This window comes from Nannospalax galili, unplaced genomic scaffold (genome assembly GCF_000622305.1).
Source record: "Nannospalax galili isolate Female #2095 unplaced genomic scaffold, S.galili_v1.0 scaffold103, whole genome shotgun sequence".
NCBI classification, from domain to species: Eukaryota; Metazoa; Chordata; class Mammalia; order Rodentia; family Spalacidae; genus Nannospalax; species Nannospalax galili.
In genome coordinates, this window is record NW_008352136.1 from 1,447,669 (window position 1) to 1,463,028 (window position 15,360).

The 15,360-nt window shown below is 48.4% G+C and overlaps 1 protein-coding gene across 1 annotated transcript in view; it reads left to right on the top strand.

Moving 5' to 3' along the window:
* Window positions 1-15,360, top strand: part of Myo1h (myosin IH) — a 109,862-nt gene that overhangs the window by 90,883 nt on the left and 3,619 nt on the right. Inside the window, exons 18-31 of the mRNA XM_017802167.2 lie at window positions 609-689; window positions 2,110-2,215; window positions 3,233-3,350; window positions 5,621-5,734; window positions 7,084-7,160; window positions 8,361-8,429; window positions 9,939-10,023; window positions 10,926-11,085; window positions 12,034-12,117; window positions 12,810-12,903; window positions 13,060-13,115; window positions 14,096-14,231; window positions 14,758-14,828; window positions 14,963-15,060. Coding sequence (XP_017657656.2) covers window positions 609-689; window positions 2,110-2,215; window positions 3,233-3,350; window positions 5,621-5,734; window positions 7,084-7,160; window positions 8,361-8,429; window positions 9,939-10,023; window positions 10,926-11,085; window positions 12,034-12,117; window positions 12,810-12,903; window positions 13,060-13,115; window positions 14,096-14,231; window positions 14,758-14,828; window positions 14,963-15,060 — 1,349 coding nt within the window. The remainder of the gene's footprint in view (window positions 1-608; window positions 690-2,109; window positions 2,216-3,232; window positions 3,351-5,620; window positions 5,735-7,083; window positions 7,161-8,360; window positions 8,430-9,938; window positions 10,024-10,925; window positions 11,086-12,033; window positions 12,118-12,809; window positions 12,904-13,059; window positions 13,116-14,095; window positions 14,232-14,757; window positions 14,829-14,962; window positions 15,061-15,360) is intronic.

Genomic DNA, 15,360 nt, shown 5'->3' on the forward strand with positions numbered 1-15,360 from the left:
GGTTATTTTGAAAATATGCAGGTGAAGTGGGGACCAAATAATATAAAACCTAGTGTTCTTGGCTGCATGTCACCTGTCTGTCTCCCAAGAGCCAACCAGTCTTGCCCGTTTACTGAGTCCCCCTCCGAAGATGGCGACTGAGTCACACCAGCATCCCCCTCATGCCTCTTCCTCTCTCTACACCGCAATGCGCATGGCTTGTAGGTTTTGCACCTTGTGTTTCTTCCTGCTGTCCTCTGGGGATCGCTCAGTAGCAGCTGAGCTGGCCTGGGCACAACTCTTGCCTCATCATGTCAGAGAGAAAATAAGCCACCTCAGCAAGCACACAAAGCAAGGGCTGTGGTTCCGAACACCTATGTGTTTTCTTTTGCAGTGCTGAATGTGGAACTTGGGGTTTCATGTATACCAGGCAAGCATTCTGCTTGAGTAACAGCCCCGGCCCCTCTCCATTTCTTCGTGCTTTTCCCCACTCCCTTTTAGTTAAGAGGGTCTTCAGGTGCCCATGAAGCAGGAGGCTCTGTTGTCTCACACACTTCCGTGAGTTTCCTAAAGGCCTCTAGGGATTCCCAAAGCAGCGAATACAATGCCGGGTCCTCTTCAACATGCAGGTGCTGTGCAGGTCCAAGAACAGCATCCTGAGGGAGTGCTTCCTGGTAGCGGAGCTGGAGAACTGGAGGAGGCCGCCAACGGTGAGCAGGGGAAAAGCTGGTGTAGACTAGGAAAGGGACAAAAGTCATACAGGTGGGTACAATAACCTATAGTTACTTACCCTGTTGAAGCCACCCTTCCCTCTCTTCTGGAAGCTTCCTTTTCTAACAGATACTATGAGGTATGCACTTATTTTAAAAATATTTTATTATTTTATGTGTATAAGTGTATTGCCTGTGTGCATGTAAGTGCACCCATGTCATGCAATGCCTGCAGAGGTCAGAAGAAGGCATCAGATCCCCTGAAATTGGACTTACAGATGGTTGTTAGCTGCCATGTGGGTGCTGGGAATCAAACCAGGTCCTTTGCAAGAGCAGTCATCTCTCCAGCCTGAGATATGCATTTCTTAAGCCTTCTATCAATTCATTCTTTTACATATATTTATTGAACACCTGCTGTGCAGGCACTGTACTGAGCTCAGGAAGTTAGCAGTAACAAGTCAGCCAGGGCCCCTGGCCTCCAGGAACTTACAGTCTTGTGGGAAAAGGTACACAGAATATCATCAAATAGATAAGGAATTTATCATTGCACAACTGTCGTGAAGAAAACCATGGGGAAGAGACAGAAAGGGCTGAAGCTAAGGACAGTCTGGCTCCTATAAGGTGTTCTCTGTATATCAGTCAGCTTTCTGTCACTGTGACAGAAATCCCAGAGGAACACAGTGTAAAGGTGGATCTGGGTCACAGTTTCAGAGGTTTTACTCCATAGTCACTTGGTCCCATTTTCACTGGTGGCATCATGGCAGAGAAGACATGTGTAGCATACACAAGGGACTGGGGATAAAATACACACTTCAAGGCACAACCACAGAGACCCCCACCTCCTAAAGAATCCACCCACCCCAGCTCCATGGAGCCCTGAATCTATCAATGATTCCTCCGTCCACGAGGATCAGCAGCCTCTTCATCCAGCCACCATGAACACTGCTATTTGTGGGTGGAGTGGGAGGAGGCAAGCCTTTGAGTGACATTTCAGAACGCAGTCATAACACTGGGACCTCGCTCATTGAGCAAAGTGCCTGGACAGATGCTTGCTCATTTGATGCTCGGTCTGGAGCCTGGGGTCTTGTGCTTGCTAGGCAGGCACCTACCACTGAGCAACAGCCCCAGTCCCTCTCCACACGTTTCTTTGTGCTTCATCCCACTTTCTTTAGCTAGGAATGTCCTCCAAGTGCCCAAGAAGCAGGTGGCTCTGTTGTTTCAGGACAATTCTGTGAGTCTCCCGTGGCCTCAGCAATTTCCAAGCCAGTTGGAACTGACCTTGGACCAACCCTGGGCTTCTCGGGTCTGGACATCCAGAGTCTAGTGGAGTTCAGGCCTAGGGGGTTGGGGCTTCATTCTGTCTCCTCTGAGGTCAGCGGAAGCAGCAGCAGTGTCTACGGTGTGTTCTCTTGTCCCACAGGTAGGGACTCAGTTCAAGAACAGCCTGAGCAGCCTCCTAGAAATTCTCATCTCCAAGGAGCCTTCGTACATCCGCTGCATCAAGCCCAACGAGAGGAAAGAGCCTAGTGAGTTGCCCAGTGCCGAGCCCTGAGCTCAGGGGAGGCTGGAGGCAAAGCAGGGTGGCTGGTTAAGAGCCTCAGGCCACCACAGCCTCATCCTGGCACGTAAACTGTTCTCCTTTGTTACACAATAGGAGGGGCTGGGGAGATGTCTCAGTGTGTAAAACTTTTGCCATGCAAGCACAAGGACCTGAGTTTGGATCCCAGCACCCACACAGAGCTGTAGTGTGTGTGTGTGTGTGTGTGTGTGTGTGTGTGTGTGTGTGTGTGTGTAATCTGAGTGTTCCTAAGGCAAAATGAGAGGTAGAGACAGGAGAATCTCTGGAAGTTTGTGGGCTAGTCTAGTGTACACAGTGGCAAACAAGACTGTCTTAAAAAATATGGAAGGTGAAGACTAACACCTAAGGTTGTCCCCTGACCTCCACACATGTATGTACACGTGTGTACATACACAAACACAGATTAAAAACAGCAAAGAAAAAAAGGTTAATAGTAAATGCCTTGCAAGAGGGCCCCCTCTGGTGATCCGGAGGAACCGCAGCTCAAAGCCTGGTAAGTTACAGAAATGACACTGCCAAGACAGCCAGGTGTCAGAGCCGCAGGAATCAGCCAGATAGGTGACAGGATTGTTCTCTGCAGATACAAACAATCTGCCAAAATGGTGTGTACCTCCAGTACTTTCTAAGCTTTTCTGTGCTCCATCAGAAAGCAGAGCAGAGATCAGGCATGTAGTATATGTGTGAACAGACCAGGTATAAGTCGAGAGAGTGGAGGGGCCTGGACAGGTTCCCTAAGGCCTTTAAAGCCTTTCTGGCCAGTTTTGCCACATGGGACTCTGGGCCCCACATCACTGGACCTCATGACTCTTTTTTCAAGAGAAACTAGAATTTCCTCCCAAATTCCTCCATAACTGAGCTCATAAAGATTCGAGTGACTGGACTCAGCCAGTGGAGCAGCAGTCTTGGTCTGTGCGCTAAGTGGAGTCGCAAGGACCTCTCCCCTCACCCTTCCGTCTCCCCACAGGCAAGTTTGACGACTTCCTCATACGACACCAGATCAAGTACCTGGGGCTGATGGAGCACCTGCGAGTGAGGCGGGCTGGCTTCGCCTACCGGCGGAAGTATGAACATTTCCTGCAACGGTGCGGTTTGCTTTGTTGAGCCAAGCCCTTGAAATCAGTCATCCACCATGTATGAAATCCAGTGACAGGGTGATCAGTAAAACGGCATTCCCAAGGGAACTGAGCTCAGGAACCATGAAAACAAGGGACACTAACATTTGGGCCCATGTAAAAGCCTGGCTCAGTTTCCCATCTTCTGTTGAGTTCATGGAGCCCTAACTTCCTGCCGTCTGAGAAGGGCGAGGCTGTCCATCCGGGACCAGTGTAGGGCTCTGGCCCTGGGCTGTCAAGGGCAGCGGGCAGTGGTAGGGGCACCGGCTTCACAGCATCCAGGCTTAGGTCAGAACCTGCCCGAGTCCTACAGCTGTGACCTGTTTCCTTACTCATAGCAAGGGTTAAACTGTCAGGAGTTCATAAAGGTTTAACGCCTTGCCCCCAGTTGCGTCTTTGGTGAGTGGCAACACGTGACAGAGTTGCTGAGATGGCGATGCATTTTGGGGGTGAAAACCCTAAAATGGCCACTTTGGGAAGTCAGAAAGCTTGCATCATCAGCTGTTTCAACTGTTCAACCCGTTATCAGGCTTCTGAGTTGAAGCATTTTAGAAACTGCCAGAACGTTTCCCGGGTTTTCTTTTTCTTTCTTTTTTCAGCTGCGCCTCCAGTGGCCTCCATTTCCTTGTCATTGATTAATGCTTATCTTCCTGTTTTTCTGAATCTGAATAAGGTATCCACTGAATGAATAAGGTATCCACTGAATGAATAAGGTATCCACTGATGCTTCTGTCATCCTGCAGCTTTTGAATTTCTAACACTTTTGTTCAACTCCCATGGCATCCCAGGGATGCCCCCATTCCCCCCTTGGGTACCTGTGAGTGGCTCTCGAGACAGCACTATCCTGGGGGCTGGTGCAACCCCTCTCTGCCCTTGTGCAACTTACTTTGGTGGGGAGACATAAGCAATAATGGACATATGAGGCCAAGTGGAGACACAGTGGAAGATAAATTTGTGTGAGGGGAAAGCGTGCCAGGGCTCCCTCATCAGGTAAGGGGTCATGGCTGACTTTACAGTAGGTCTTTATTAGAAGGAGATGCATCAATCAGGTTAAGCCAACACTGGAGCCAAAATTTCCCTTAAAGAATTCTTTCAGGGCTGGGGAGGTAGCTCAGAGGATAAAGTATTTGCTGTCCAAGCGTAAGGATCGGGGTTTGGATCTTCAGCACCCATAAATGCCAGGTGGGCATGATAGCCTGCTTATAAGCTCAGCACTCAGGAAGGAAAGACAGGGGATCTCTGGGTGAGCTTGCTGGCCACACTAGCCATTGGTGAGCTCTGGGTTCAGGAGAGACCATGACTAAAACACATTAGCTGGAGGGGGCTGGAGAGATGGCTCAGCAGTTAAGAGCTATTCTTCCAGATGACCTGAGTTCAGTTCCCAGCACCCACATGGCAGTTAACAACCACCCAAAACTCCAGTCCAGGGGATCTGATGCTCTCTTCTGACCTCTGTAGACATTGTACATGCAGGTGCACTTACATACATGCAGGCAAAACATTCATACACATAAAATAAATAAATCAAAAAAATTAAAGAAAAATAAGGGGCTGAAGAGACAGTTCAGTGGTTAAGAGCACTGGCTGTTCTTGCGGGAGACCCAGGTTCAAATCCCAGCACCCACATGGCAGCTAGCAAACCATCCATAACTCCAGTTCCAGGGGATCTGACGCACTCTTCTGTCCTCCTTGGGCATTGCATGACACGGGTGCACTTATATACATGCAGGCAATACACTCATATACATAAAAAATACAAATAAATAAAATAAAGTGGAGAACAATCAAGACAGTCACCCAGTGTCAACCTCTGACCTCCATACACACATATGTGCAGCCACACATATGCAAGCATGCGTACATGCACACCACATACATGGCACTTTTTTCCTCTGGTGTAGCAGCACAGTCTCTGGACAGTGGGGCTGTCACCCCCCCTCCCCCACCTTGGCTGTTAAGAACAATACTGCACAAGTCTGTGTGGATGCAGGCTTGTATCTCTTGGGTCTATACCCAGGAGTGGGGCTAAGTGTCTAGTGGTATCACTGTTCTATCAACAGGGAGCAGACCTCCCCCCTTCCGACAGTGTTTTGCTTCTTTCTCTTCCAGGGTGGAGCACTGATGATATTGCTGCATTGTGAGAGGCTGAGAGTCACTGGGGGGGAGGGCTCATGAGACCTGGGGGAGAGGGGCATAAGGTGCCCTGATGGCTTCCACATGTCCCTCTCCATTGCCGGCAGGTACAAGTCCTTGTGTCCAGATACCTGGCCGCACTGGCATGGGCCCCCAGGAGAAGGTGTAGAACGGCTGATCAAGTACATCGGCTACAAGCCCGAGGAGTACAAGTTGGGAAAGTAAGTGGCCAGGGAACACCCAACACTCTCCTCCCTGTTCTCAATAGATTCCACACATTGACCTGCACGGAGCGTGTTCAGCCTTTGACATGGAGGCACAGCGTTGTTATCTAAAAAGTTCAGATTTGACAACTGTGCAGTTGAGTTGCAAAAACTCCAAAACAAATCTCATAACGTTCTAAGTAAGTTTGTGACTTTGTGTTGGGCCACATCCATGGCTGTCTGTGACTACATGCAGCCCGAGGGTTGGCTGTGCCTGAAACAGCCTCATTTTTTAGGGACGTAGGAAAGTTTGCAAGTCAATTTTTCCATCTGCTCAGTTTAAAGGCAGCTGTCAGTGGTTAGAATGAAAATCAGTGGGCTCCGAGAAGTCCTGGTTCTAAAGCTGGCTCTGCTTTAGAGCAGAGGGCCGACCCTCGGCCTGCACAATGAAGAACATTCATTGAACATTCCAAACTAATGTTCTGGAATGTCAGGTACCATTATATTGGGGTGCAGTACTCAGCAGAAAATTTTCCCACGTGTTGGAAGCTTTCAGGCACCAGGCTGAACCAAGTTGTCTTGGGTCTGTGCCATTAGTCATTTTGGTCAGGACCAGTTTGGTTGCAAGGAACAGTGCCCAAGTCTCAAGAGGACCTGTTCTCAAAAAGCAGGACCCCCTGATCCCTACCCAGCCTCAGACCCAGACTGAGCCTCTCTTTTTTTAGCTCCATTACTTATTTCATCCATATTCCTGAGCAAGTGTACACCTACCTACTCCATAACTCTTGGAAAGGGAAGTAGGATCTTGGGCATGGCATGTTGCTGCCCCCTAGTGGCCACTCTGGGAAGCATCTCGTACAAGGTTCTGTGTAGGTGGGAGTTGGTGAGTGGGGTCTTCTAAACCGTACGCTGGTATTACCAGCATTCCTCCTGGAAGCCCAAGAGCTTAACCGGAAACAACTTCAAGTTAGTGTGATGGATTTTCTCCCTGGGGATACACAAGTCACCAGATCAGAAATTCATTTCACAATCAAGCAGCTACAAGTCCAGTATCAAGGTGTGGGAGGCCAGTCTGTCTCCACCTCTCAAAGCTTCTGTGGGCTCTGACCTTCCTTGGCTGCTGGTGCTCCTCTGACCTGCAGTTTTCATGAGGCTTGGTTCCCTGTGTCTACCTGTGTCCTTTCCTGTGTCTTAGAAGGATACTGTCACTGGATTTAGGAGCTACCATAATCCAGTGTCCGTCCCCCCTTACTTTAGTCATATCTGCCACATTCTGAGGTTCTGATTGGACATTCATTGGAGGCAGGGAACTATTCAGCCACCACAGGTAGAAACTGACCAATAATTTAACTTCTTTTCACTTCTAGAACCAAAATATTCATTCGTTTCCCCAGAACTCTGTTTGCTACTGAAGATGCTTTTGAATTTAGTAAACATCAATTAGGTATGATTTTCTTTTGTCTTGATTTCAAGAAAATGAACAGGTTTAGCTGGGGAAGAAAAAAATCTCAAATGTGTCTGATGTATTCAAAGCAGGAATGGGATTATGATGGGATGCCTGTGAACTGAAGTCTCGAATGAGTACTCAGAGGACAAGCTCAGGCATCAGGAACTTACACACCTGGGGGTCCTCTAATTCTGTTAGACACATGAGTGTTAACCATGTTCAGGGGCTTTGCAACCTCATTTGGATATATGATGTCAGCAGGTGCACATTCAAAGCCTGCAGCCAGAGTGTTTTTGTGAGCAGCAAGTGTTAGGAGTTGGATGGGAGATGAGGTCCTGGACTTTAAAAGGTGGCCTAAGGACTATTCACATGAGGCATCTGGAGTACTTGCTCTGTGCCAGCTACACTTAAAACACAATCTTATTCTCACAACAAAACTATGCAGTAGGTATTGGCACCTCTGCTTCATGATCAGGGAAACTGAGACACAGAGATGCTGGTAAGCTGCTGAACACAGCTAGTCAGCAGCAGAGGCCAGGCTTCAACTTGGGCCTATTACCTCCATACTTGATGATGCTGGGGATGGAACCCAGGGCCTTGCAGAGGTTAGGTAAGCGTGCTAAGAGCCATGTCCCCAGCCCAGTGTTCCTATTTTTTGACCTCTCCAGCAGCAGGCACCAACAGTCACCCACCTGGCTGAGCTGCAGCTGCTTGCATCAGTCCCTCTTTCCAGAGGATGTGCTGTTGCCAATGGGCAAGGCCCTCTGTGTTCTTGACCTTGGGCACTGTGTGGAGGGGGGCAAAGGCTAGAACTGTGGGGTGTGCAGGGGTTCATGTTCCTCAGTGGTGGAGTTGTCTTAAGGTCTTGTGCAACTCCAGCTGAGCCCACACTCCTGTTTTTGAGACATACTGGTGGCCTGCCCTCTGCATCAGGTGCGAGGAGAGTTGCAAAGTGAGGAAAGAAGTGGGTACTCTTCCCTCTGCGTCTCTAACTCATCCTGGAAAAGACAAGAGAATGTGCAGCCAGGGAGCCAGGCCTACTGGAACCCGTGGCTCTTGTCCCCCTAGGGCTCAATTAACTCCCCGAGTCATGGCTACCCTGTAGGCCCTTGAGGGCCCTTTTGGAGATCCTGCTTCAGGAAATCATGATTCCAAAGATGTGAAAACCAATTTACTAAAACTTTGCTTCATTTTAAGTTGCAAGAATCCAAGCCACATACCGAGGCTGCCTAGGGAGGAGAGAATATGTGAGGAAGAGGCAAGCAGGTAAGGACTGAACAGAAGCAGGTTGGTCTGTACTGGGCCCTCTCCCTCTCTGCCCACCCCAGCCTTGAACCCTGGGCGGGGGCTGCCTTGGGCCTAGTTCTAAGACCACAGCATAGTGGCCTGCAGCTGTTCTACATGCATGCCTTATTTATCTGCATGTAAATAATATGTGCATGTGTGTACATGTGCAGGTGCGCATGCCCATGTGTGCACAGGTGGAGGTTAGACCAACATGCGGTGGTCTCCTTTATCACTCTTCACTATTTTTATTTGGTTTTCCTTTGAAATATTTTTTATTTTTATTTTTTGAGTGTGAGTGGACTGCCTGCATGTATATAAGCGCACCCTTGTCGTGCAGTGCCTGTGGAAGTCAGAAGAGGGCATTGGATTCCCTTGGAACTGGAGTTATGGATGGTTGTTAGCCACAATGTGAGTGCTGAGACTTAAACCCAAGTCCTCTTCAAGAGCAGCCAGTGAGTGCCCTTAACCACTGAGCTCTCTCCCCAGCCCTCTGGTTTTCGTTTTTTTAAGATAGTGTCTCTCTAGCCCCAGCTGGCCTGGAACTCACTGTGTAGACCAGGCTGGTCCCACTCTCACAGAGATCTGCTTGCTTCTACCTCACGAGTGCTGGGATTAAAAGCGTGTGCCACCACACCTGGCTTTTCACCGTATTTTTGAGGAAGGGTCTCTCACTGAACCTGGAGCTGACTGGTTGGCTAGACTGCTGACCAACAAGCCCAGGGGTCCTCCCACCTCTTCCTACCCCAGCACTGGGGTTACATGCATGAGCTGCCATGCCTGATGTTTTATGTCCTTTTTATGGCACAGCAAGCATTTTTGCCCACTGAGCCATCTCTCCAGGCCAAGAGTACTTATAAAAAGTTTTACATGTCACTGTAAGCTTCTTAGCATCACATGTTCAAGCCACGCCGCCCTCTCCCATTTTTCTTAGTTCCATTGAATTTTGTGGATCATCTTCCCTTATTTTTCTTTATAGTTTTTCCTGTCTATGGACACATCATTAAACAATCCATTTACCATCTGGCATGTGTTAGTATTTTGTGGCCACAATTTTACACTTTAAATTGCTTTTGAAATTCAACCACAAGATGTGTATATCTGTTTCTTTTCAAAGCTGCATACTATTCCTCTATGGCAAACATCAGCAAGCTAGGAATACTTCAGATTTGTTGGCCACAGCCACTCAACTGTCATTATTGCACAAAAGTTGCTTTAGACAGTATGCAACAACTGTGTTTTATATAAACAGGCAGCTGGTCTTCAAACCAATTAGTCAGCCCCTGGGCTAGATAACTACAGTGAAAAGTAGGCACATTCTCAGTTGTGTGTGTGCCTCTGCATGGCATGCACCTGATTTTATACCTCTGGCCCTGATAGTCCTCCAGTGGGCATCCAGACACATGCTGAGGGGGTGTGCCCTTCTGGAAAAGCCTTCTGCATTTCACTGTGACTGTGCTGCCTTCTAATGCCAGCAGTGGACTCTTTCAGCCACCAAGCTGGAAGCCCACTGGCGTGGAGCCTTGGCTCGGAAGGAAATCAAGAGGAGAAAGTGGGCGGTGCAGATCATAAGGAGGTAAGGCAGAGGACTGGGAGGTCTCACAGGAGCAGGCTTGTGGGGCCAAGCAGGTTGTGAGTTTGCTTGAATTTCTGATTTTTCAAAAAAATATGCGCACGTGTGTGTGTGTGTGTGTGTGTGTGTGTCTGTCTGTCTGTCTGTCTGTCTGTCTGTCTGTCTGTCTTATAGGCCAGAAGAGGGCATTGAATTCCCTGGGGCTGGAGTTACAGGTATATAATCCTCCCTATGTGGGTCCTAAGATCTGAACTCTGTTCCTCATGATTGAGCAGCAAGCACTCTTAATCACACAGTCATCTTTTCAGCCCCAGTTTCTATGATTTATTTTTTATGTGTATGAGTGTTTTGCCTGCATGTATGTAAGTGTATAACTTGTGTGCAATGCCTGCGGAGGCCAAAGGAAGATGTGGGATCCCCTAGAACTGGAGTTACAGATGGTTGTTAGCTACTATGTGGGTGCTGGGAACCAAACCTGGATCCTCTGCAATAGCAGCCAGTGCTCTTAACCACTGAGCCACCTCTCCGGCCCATTTCTTTGGTTTCTGGTTTGTGCAGAAAGGACATCTCCTTCTTGGAGCATTACTGGGAATTCAGCTCTGAACACCTGAATCCCACTACAATCACATCTCAGTTTGTTTGTGACTCAACCAGGAAGCTCAGGCCACTTCAAGAGTCCTGGTCACTGTGGAGAAAGGCCCAGACAGCACTGCCAGACAGCATGGCTTTTCAAGGAAAGCTGGAGTCTGGCTTTTGTGTAATGCTTCATTTTTTTTTTCTTTAATTGGCAACTAATTCAAGCTAGTTAAAACAGAAAGCAGTGTGGGTGAAAGCCCACACTGGGGGCTACATTAATGGCTCCTGGCCTGTGCAGCCTGCAAACAACCTGTTCCTTTCCTTCTGAGGTTCATCAAGGGCTTCATCAATCGAGGCAAGCCCCTCTGTCCTGACAATGAAGAGTTTATAGTATTTGTACGCAAGAATTACATCTTGAATCTTCGCTACCATGTGCCGAAGAGTGTGCTGGACAAGAGCTGGCTGAGGCCTCCAGGCATCTTGGAAAATGTAAGTCTTTAGGACTCTGTCGCTGCAGGTGACTTGGGCACTGATGGCACTTACCACTTGTGTTCCCTGAGCAACTTTCCTTTGGCTTGACAGGGTTACTTGGCAAAGCCCTTCTTTGCAAGGATGTCACAGAAAAAATGAAACTCTACAATTCATGATACCCTCAGTAGGACTATAAAGCTAAAAGCCAACAGGCATCTGTTTAGACAGAACTTTAATTTTTAAAAAATATTCTATTTATTTTTATGTTTATAAGTGCATTGCCTGCATGTACGTAAGTGCACCCATGTTGTACAATGCCTGCAGCGGTCAGAAGAGGGCATCATATACCTTGGAACTGGAATTACAGTGGTTAGCCGCTGTGTGGGAGCTAGGAACCAAACTTGGGTCCTCTGCAAGAGCAGTCAGTGCTCTTAACTGCTGATTCATCTCTCCAGCCCCCAGAACTTAGCTTTCATTTTTGTAAGACAAGCTCTTACTGTATAATCCAAGACTGGCCTTGAACTTGTAGTCTTCTATCTCAGCCTCCCTGTATTGAGATTACATGTGTTTAATAAGTGCCCTGTGACGAAACACTTTGGTTTCCATCTTTGATGTAGCAGTGCTTGAGGTTAAGTGACTACTACAGGATTCCTCAAAGAATGTTCTAGAATATAGACTGGTGGCTACTGTAAAATTCCTGGGTTCCACCTCGGGCCCACTAGGTCAGACGCTATAGGAATTGCATTCTAAAGCCTCCCCTCTGGTGACATGTAATGATATCAAGTGGGTGAGCCATTGGTTTAGTAATACTGAAGTTTTTGAGGGTAACTGGAAGGCTTGCTTTGACTGTAAAATGCCAGTGCTGTACTTAAACCATACCACTATGTCTGAAAAGCTGCTGTTTGGGTCACCACAGCCCAAGACAGAGAGTGAGGCAGATGGGAAAGAAGTATGCTCTCCACACAGGCTTCGGATCTGCTCAGGAAGATGTGCACGAGGAACCTGGTTCGGAAGTACTGTTGCGGGGTCTCAGCAGAGTGGAAAGCCATGGTAGGGATCAATGACACACGACATCTGAAGGGTTGTGGTGGGGACCAGTCTTAAGAGTGGGATTATTAGTACCAAAATCCACATCCACCAGTCTATCTATGAACCAAGGGTCACACTAGTCCCATGGCTTGCAGATAAATTGAGGAACATCAGATGCTGCTAAAATCAGCATCCCTATGTCATTACTGTGGGAACAGAATCCAGATGGTTCCCGCACTGCCAAGGATGCTTCCGCTGGAAGATGCTGATGTGCAGTCTTTTCTGTGAGGTGCGGCAGAGTCAACCTCTGAGGCTTTCTGAGCCCTAGACCCTGTTGTCGTTTCTTGGCACCCTTGCTATAGAAGAAAGTGCAGCAGATATGTAAATGAAGTGTGGCCATGTCCCAATAAAACTTTATTTACAAACACAAGCAACAGGCTGTGCATGGTCTCTGCACAGCAGTCTGCAGAACTCTGACTTAGAAGGCAAACATTCACTAAAGTTTTAAAAGCTGCACTGCAGGAAACCAATTTACTCTTCACCAGTGTAAATATTTAGGGTATTTTGGCTGACCAGAATGTACTGACTTGTATACTAAAGGATAACAAGATTCCTATGTCTCATCCAGCAAAGCCTAAAAAATCATGGGTCTAAATCTCCATCCCCAACAGCCCGGGGCTACCATTTTTGTGCTTTTAATTATATATTATCAGATGCAGCAAAAGGTGGTCACAAGTGAAATATTCAGGGGAAAGAAGGAAGGCTATGCAGAAAGCTTAAACCAACCCTTTGCCAACAGTCGGCTGGGTAAGTATGTTTCCAGTGCCACAAAAGTCAAGGGAAGATGTTTGAGTCTCCCTCCAGCTGAGGCTTCTCAGTAGGGAGGACGTGCAGACCCAGCAGGCAGCAGGCCTCCTCACAGAGCTGGGATTTAGTGACGATCCCATCTGGTTCATGTGCTAGGTGAAGGCGACATTAATCCTAAAGTGCTTCAACTACTCGGCAGTGAGAAAATCCAGGTAAGGCAATTCATTTCCTACGAATTGTATGCAAAAGAGTCTTGCCATGAGTGTCAGTCATTTTGCTTTAGAAAAATATGTTACTTGTGTATCTAAGTGCTTGCTTCCTGTAGAAAGAACAGTAGTTCTAGCAATGTGTTTACTACAGTGAAAATGAATGAACAGAAGCATTTTGTGTTAAAACCCGTTTCCTATGAATTGTATGCAAAAGAGTCTTGCCATGGTGTTTCCCAGCTCCACCAGAACCTCTATGTATGAGAGCAGGCCATGTTTTCCCTGTGAGTTTCTGAAAGTGCTGCTTATACACAGGGTGTAGCTGGGTGCCCCAGGGCTCCCCACTGCCACTAGGGGCATTAACTGAGATTACTTGGGTGGTATTTGCCAATTGTATGCCTACTGCTGTTCCTGCATTCTGTCATCCTCAAAACTGCTTTGGTTTGCTTTTCTATGAAATTGAGAGACAGCCAGACACCCCCATGTCAGTCAGAGGCAGTGGACTGATGGCCAGTGTTGATGCTGGCTTCTCAACATAGTGACCAGAAGGCCCCAAGCAGGTTACTAAAGCTGTCCGTGCCTCCCACCTTTTGTGGATTGTGAGGCAATTGAGGGGACAAGCAAGGCCTGGCTCAGGTGCTGGGTGGCTGTTCTCGGCTTCATGGTTCTCAGGAGACCAGAAGTCCGTGATGGAGATTTCCTCTAGGACCCAGGAGCCACATCATGTGTGCTTTCTTCTCCACGCCCTCTCAGCATAGACCCATGAGGCTGGAGCCACAGCCTCAGCTTTCTGAGGGCATCAGAGTAAGGTAGAGCTGAAAATCACAATCTTCCACACAGAGCCAGGGCACAGAAAACCAAAACAAACATCTATTTCAAGTGTATCTGAGGCAACTTGAGTATCTGAGGAAATCCAGTGGCAAGGTTCCATGCTCTGCCCTCCCATGAGGTAGCCTTCCCCTCTGGTGACATGAGCCCCCTTGCAGTACAGTGTACCCGTCTTCAAGTACGACAGGAAAGGCTTCAAGGTGCGGCAGCGGCAACTCCTCCTCACTCAGAAAGCAGCTTATGTGGTAGAACTTGCCAAAATCAAGCAGAAAATAGAATATTCAGCACTCAGAGGTAAGCAGTGGGCAGTCTCAAGACCATTCCTGGGGTTGACCCAGCCGCTGGGCATGGCAGTCAGGATGAAATCCACAAAGGGAAAAAAGGGGAGTGCCCAGGGTTCCCAGGTCTGGGCCAGGGTAGTAGGAAGTAAGGCAAAGGGGCTGGGAGTCACCTGAGCCCATTTCATCCGTCCATCTGTCCGTCTGTGTGTGCGCGTGTCTGTGTGCATGCAGGTACACGGGTGTGTGTGGAGGCCAGAGGTTGGCAGCAGGTATCTTCTTCCACAGCAGTCCACCTTATTTTTTGAGTCACTTACTGGTTTGGCTACACTGCTGGCCAATGTGTTCTGGAGATCTGCTTCCTCTACCCTACTCCCTGAAGCTGGGTTACAGAAGCGTGCTGCTGCACCCCATTTTTATGTGGGAGCTTGGGAGTCCAACTCAAGCCCTCATGCTTGTGCGGTAGGCACTTCTCCCACTGAACTATCTCCCCGGCCCAGCCCGTTTTCTTTATTAATGTCGAGCTCTGGATCTGTCTTAAGGCGTCTCCACCAGCAGCCTGAGTGATGGAATCCTAGTCCTTCATGTTTTTCCAGAGGACAGACAGCAAAAGGTAACTGCCTGCCCCCACCCTCTGCTTGCCCCCACCCTCTGCTAGGCGGGAGCTCCGCAGAACCTCAGGATTAGAAGTCTGTTTGTGTCCTTTCCCACTGCTCAACCTGAACCCACCCTGTCGACTCTCCACAGGGGGATGCCATCCTACAGTGTAAGCACATATTTGAGGTGGTCACTAAACTTGCTATGCTGGCTAAGAAAGAGCACACTGTCAGTGTTGTTCATGGAAGGTAGGTGGCTTCAGGTTGGGACGTTACTCAGGTTTCTGGTGCCACATGTATGGTTTCCACCTGCCTCCTCCCCCAAAGCAGGAGAAGAGTCCTCCAGTGGGTTTGGGGGGAGGAATTCCAGAGATTCTGTTTGCCTCTTCATCCATAAAGAACCTCTCTCCATCCTTGGACTTGGTCGTTGTCTTCCTCAGCTTTCAAAGGAGGCACTGGTGTTCGTAGGGGACCCGTCATCAGTCACCCAGTAAAAGCTGGACCATCATGCCCTAGTGGGCACAGTTCTGGCTCTGCTGTGGATGTCTG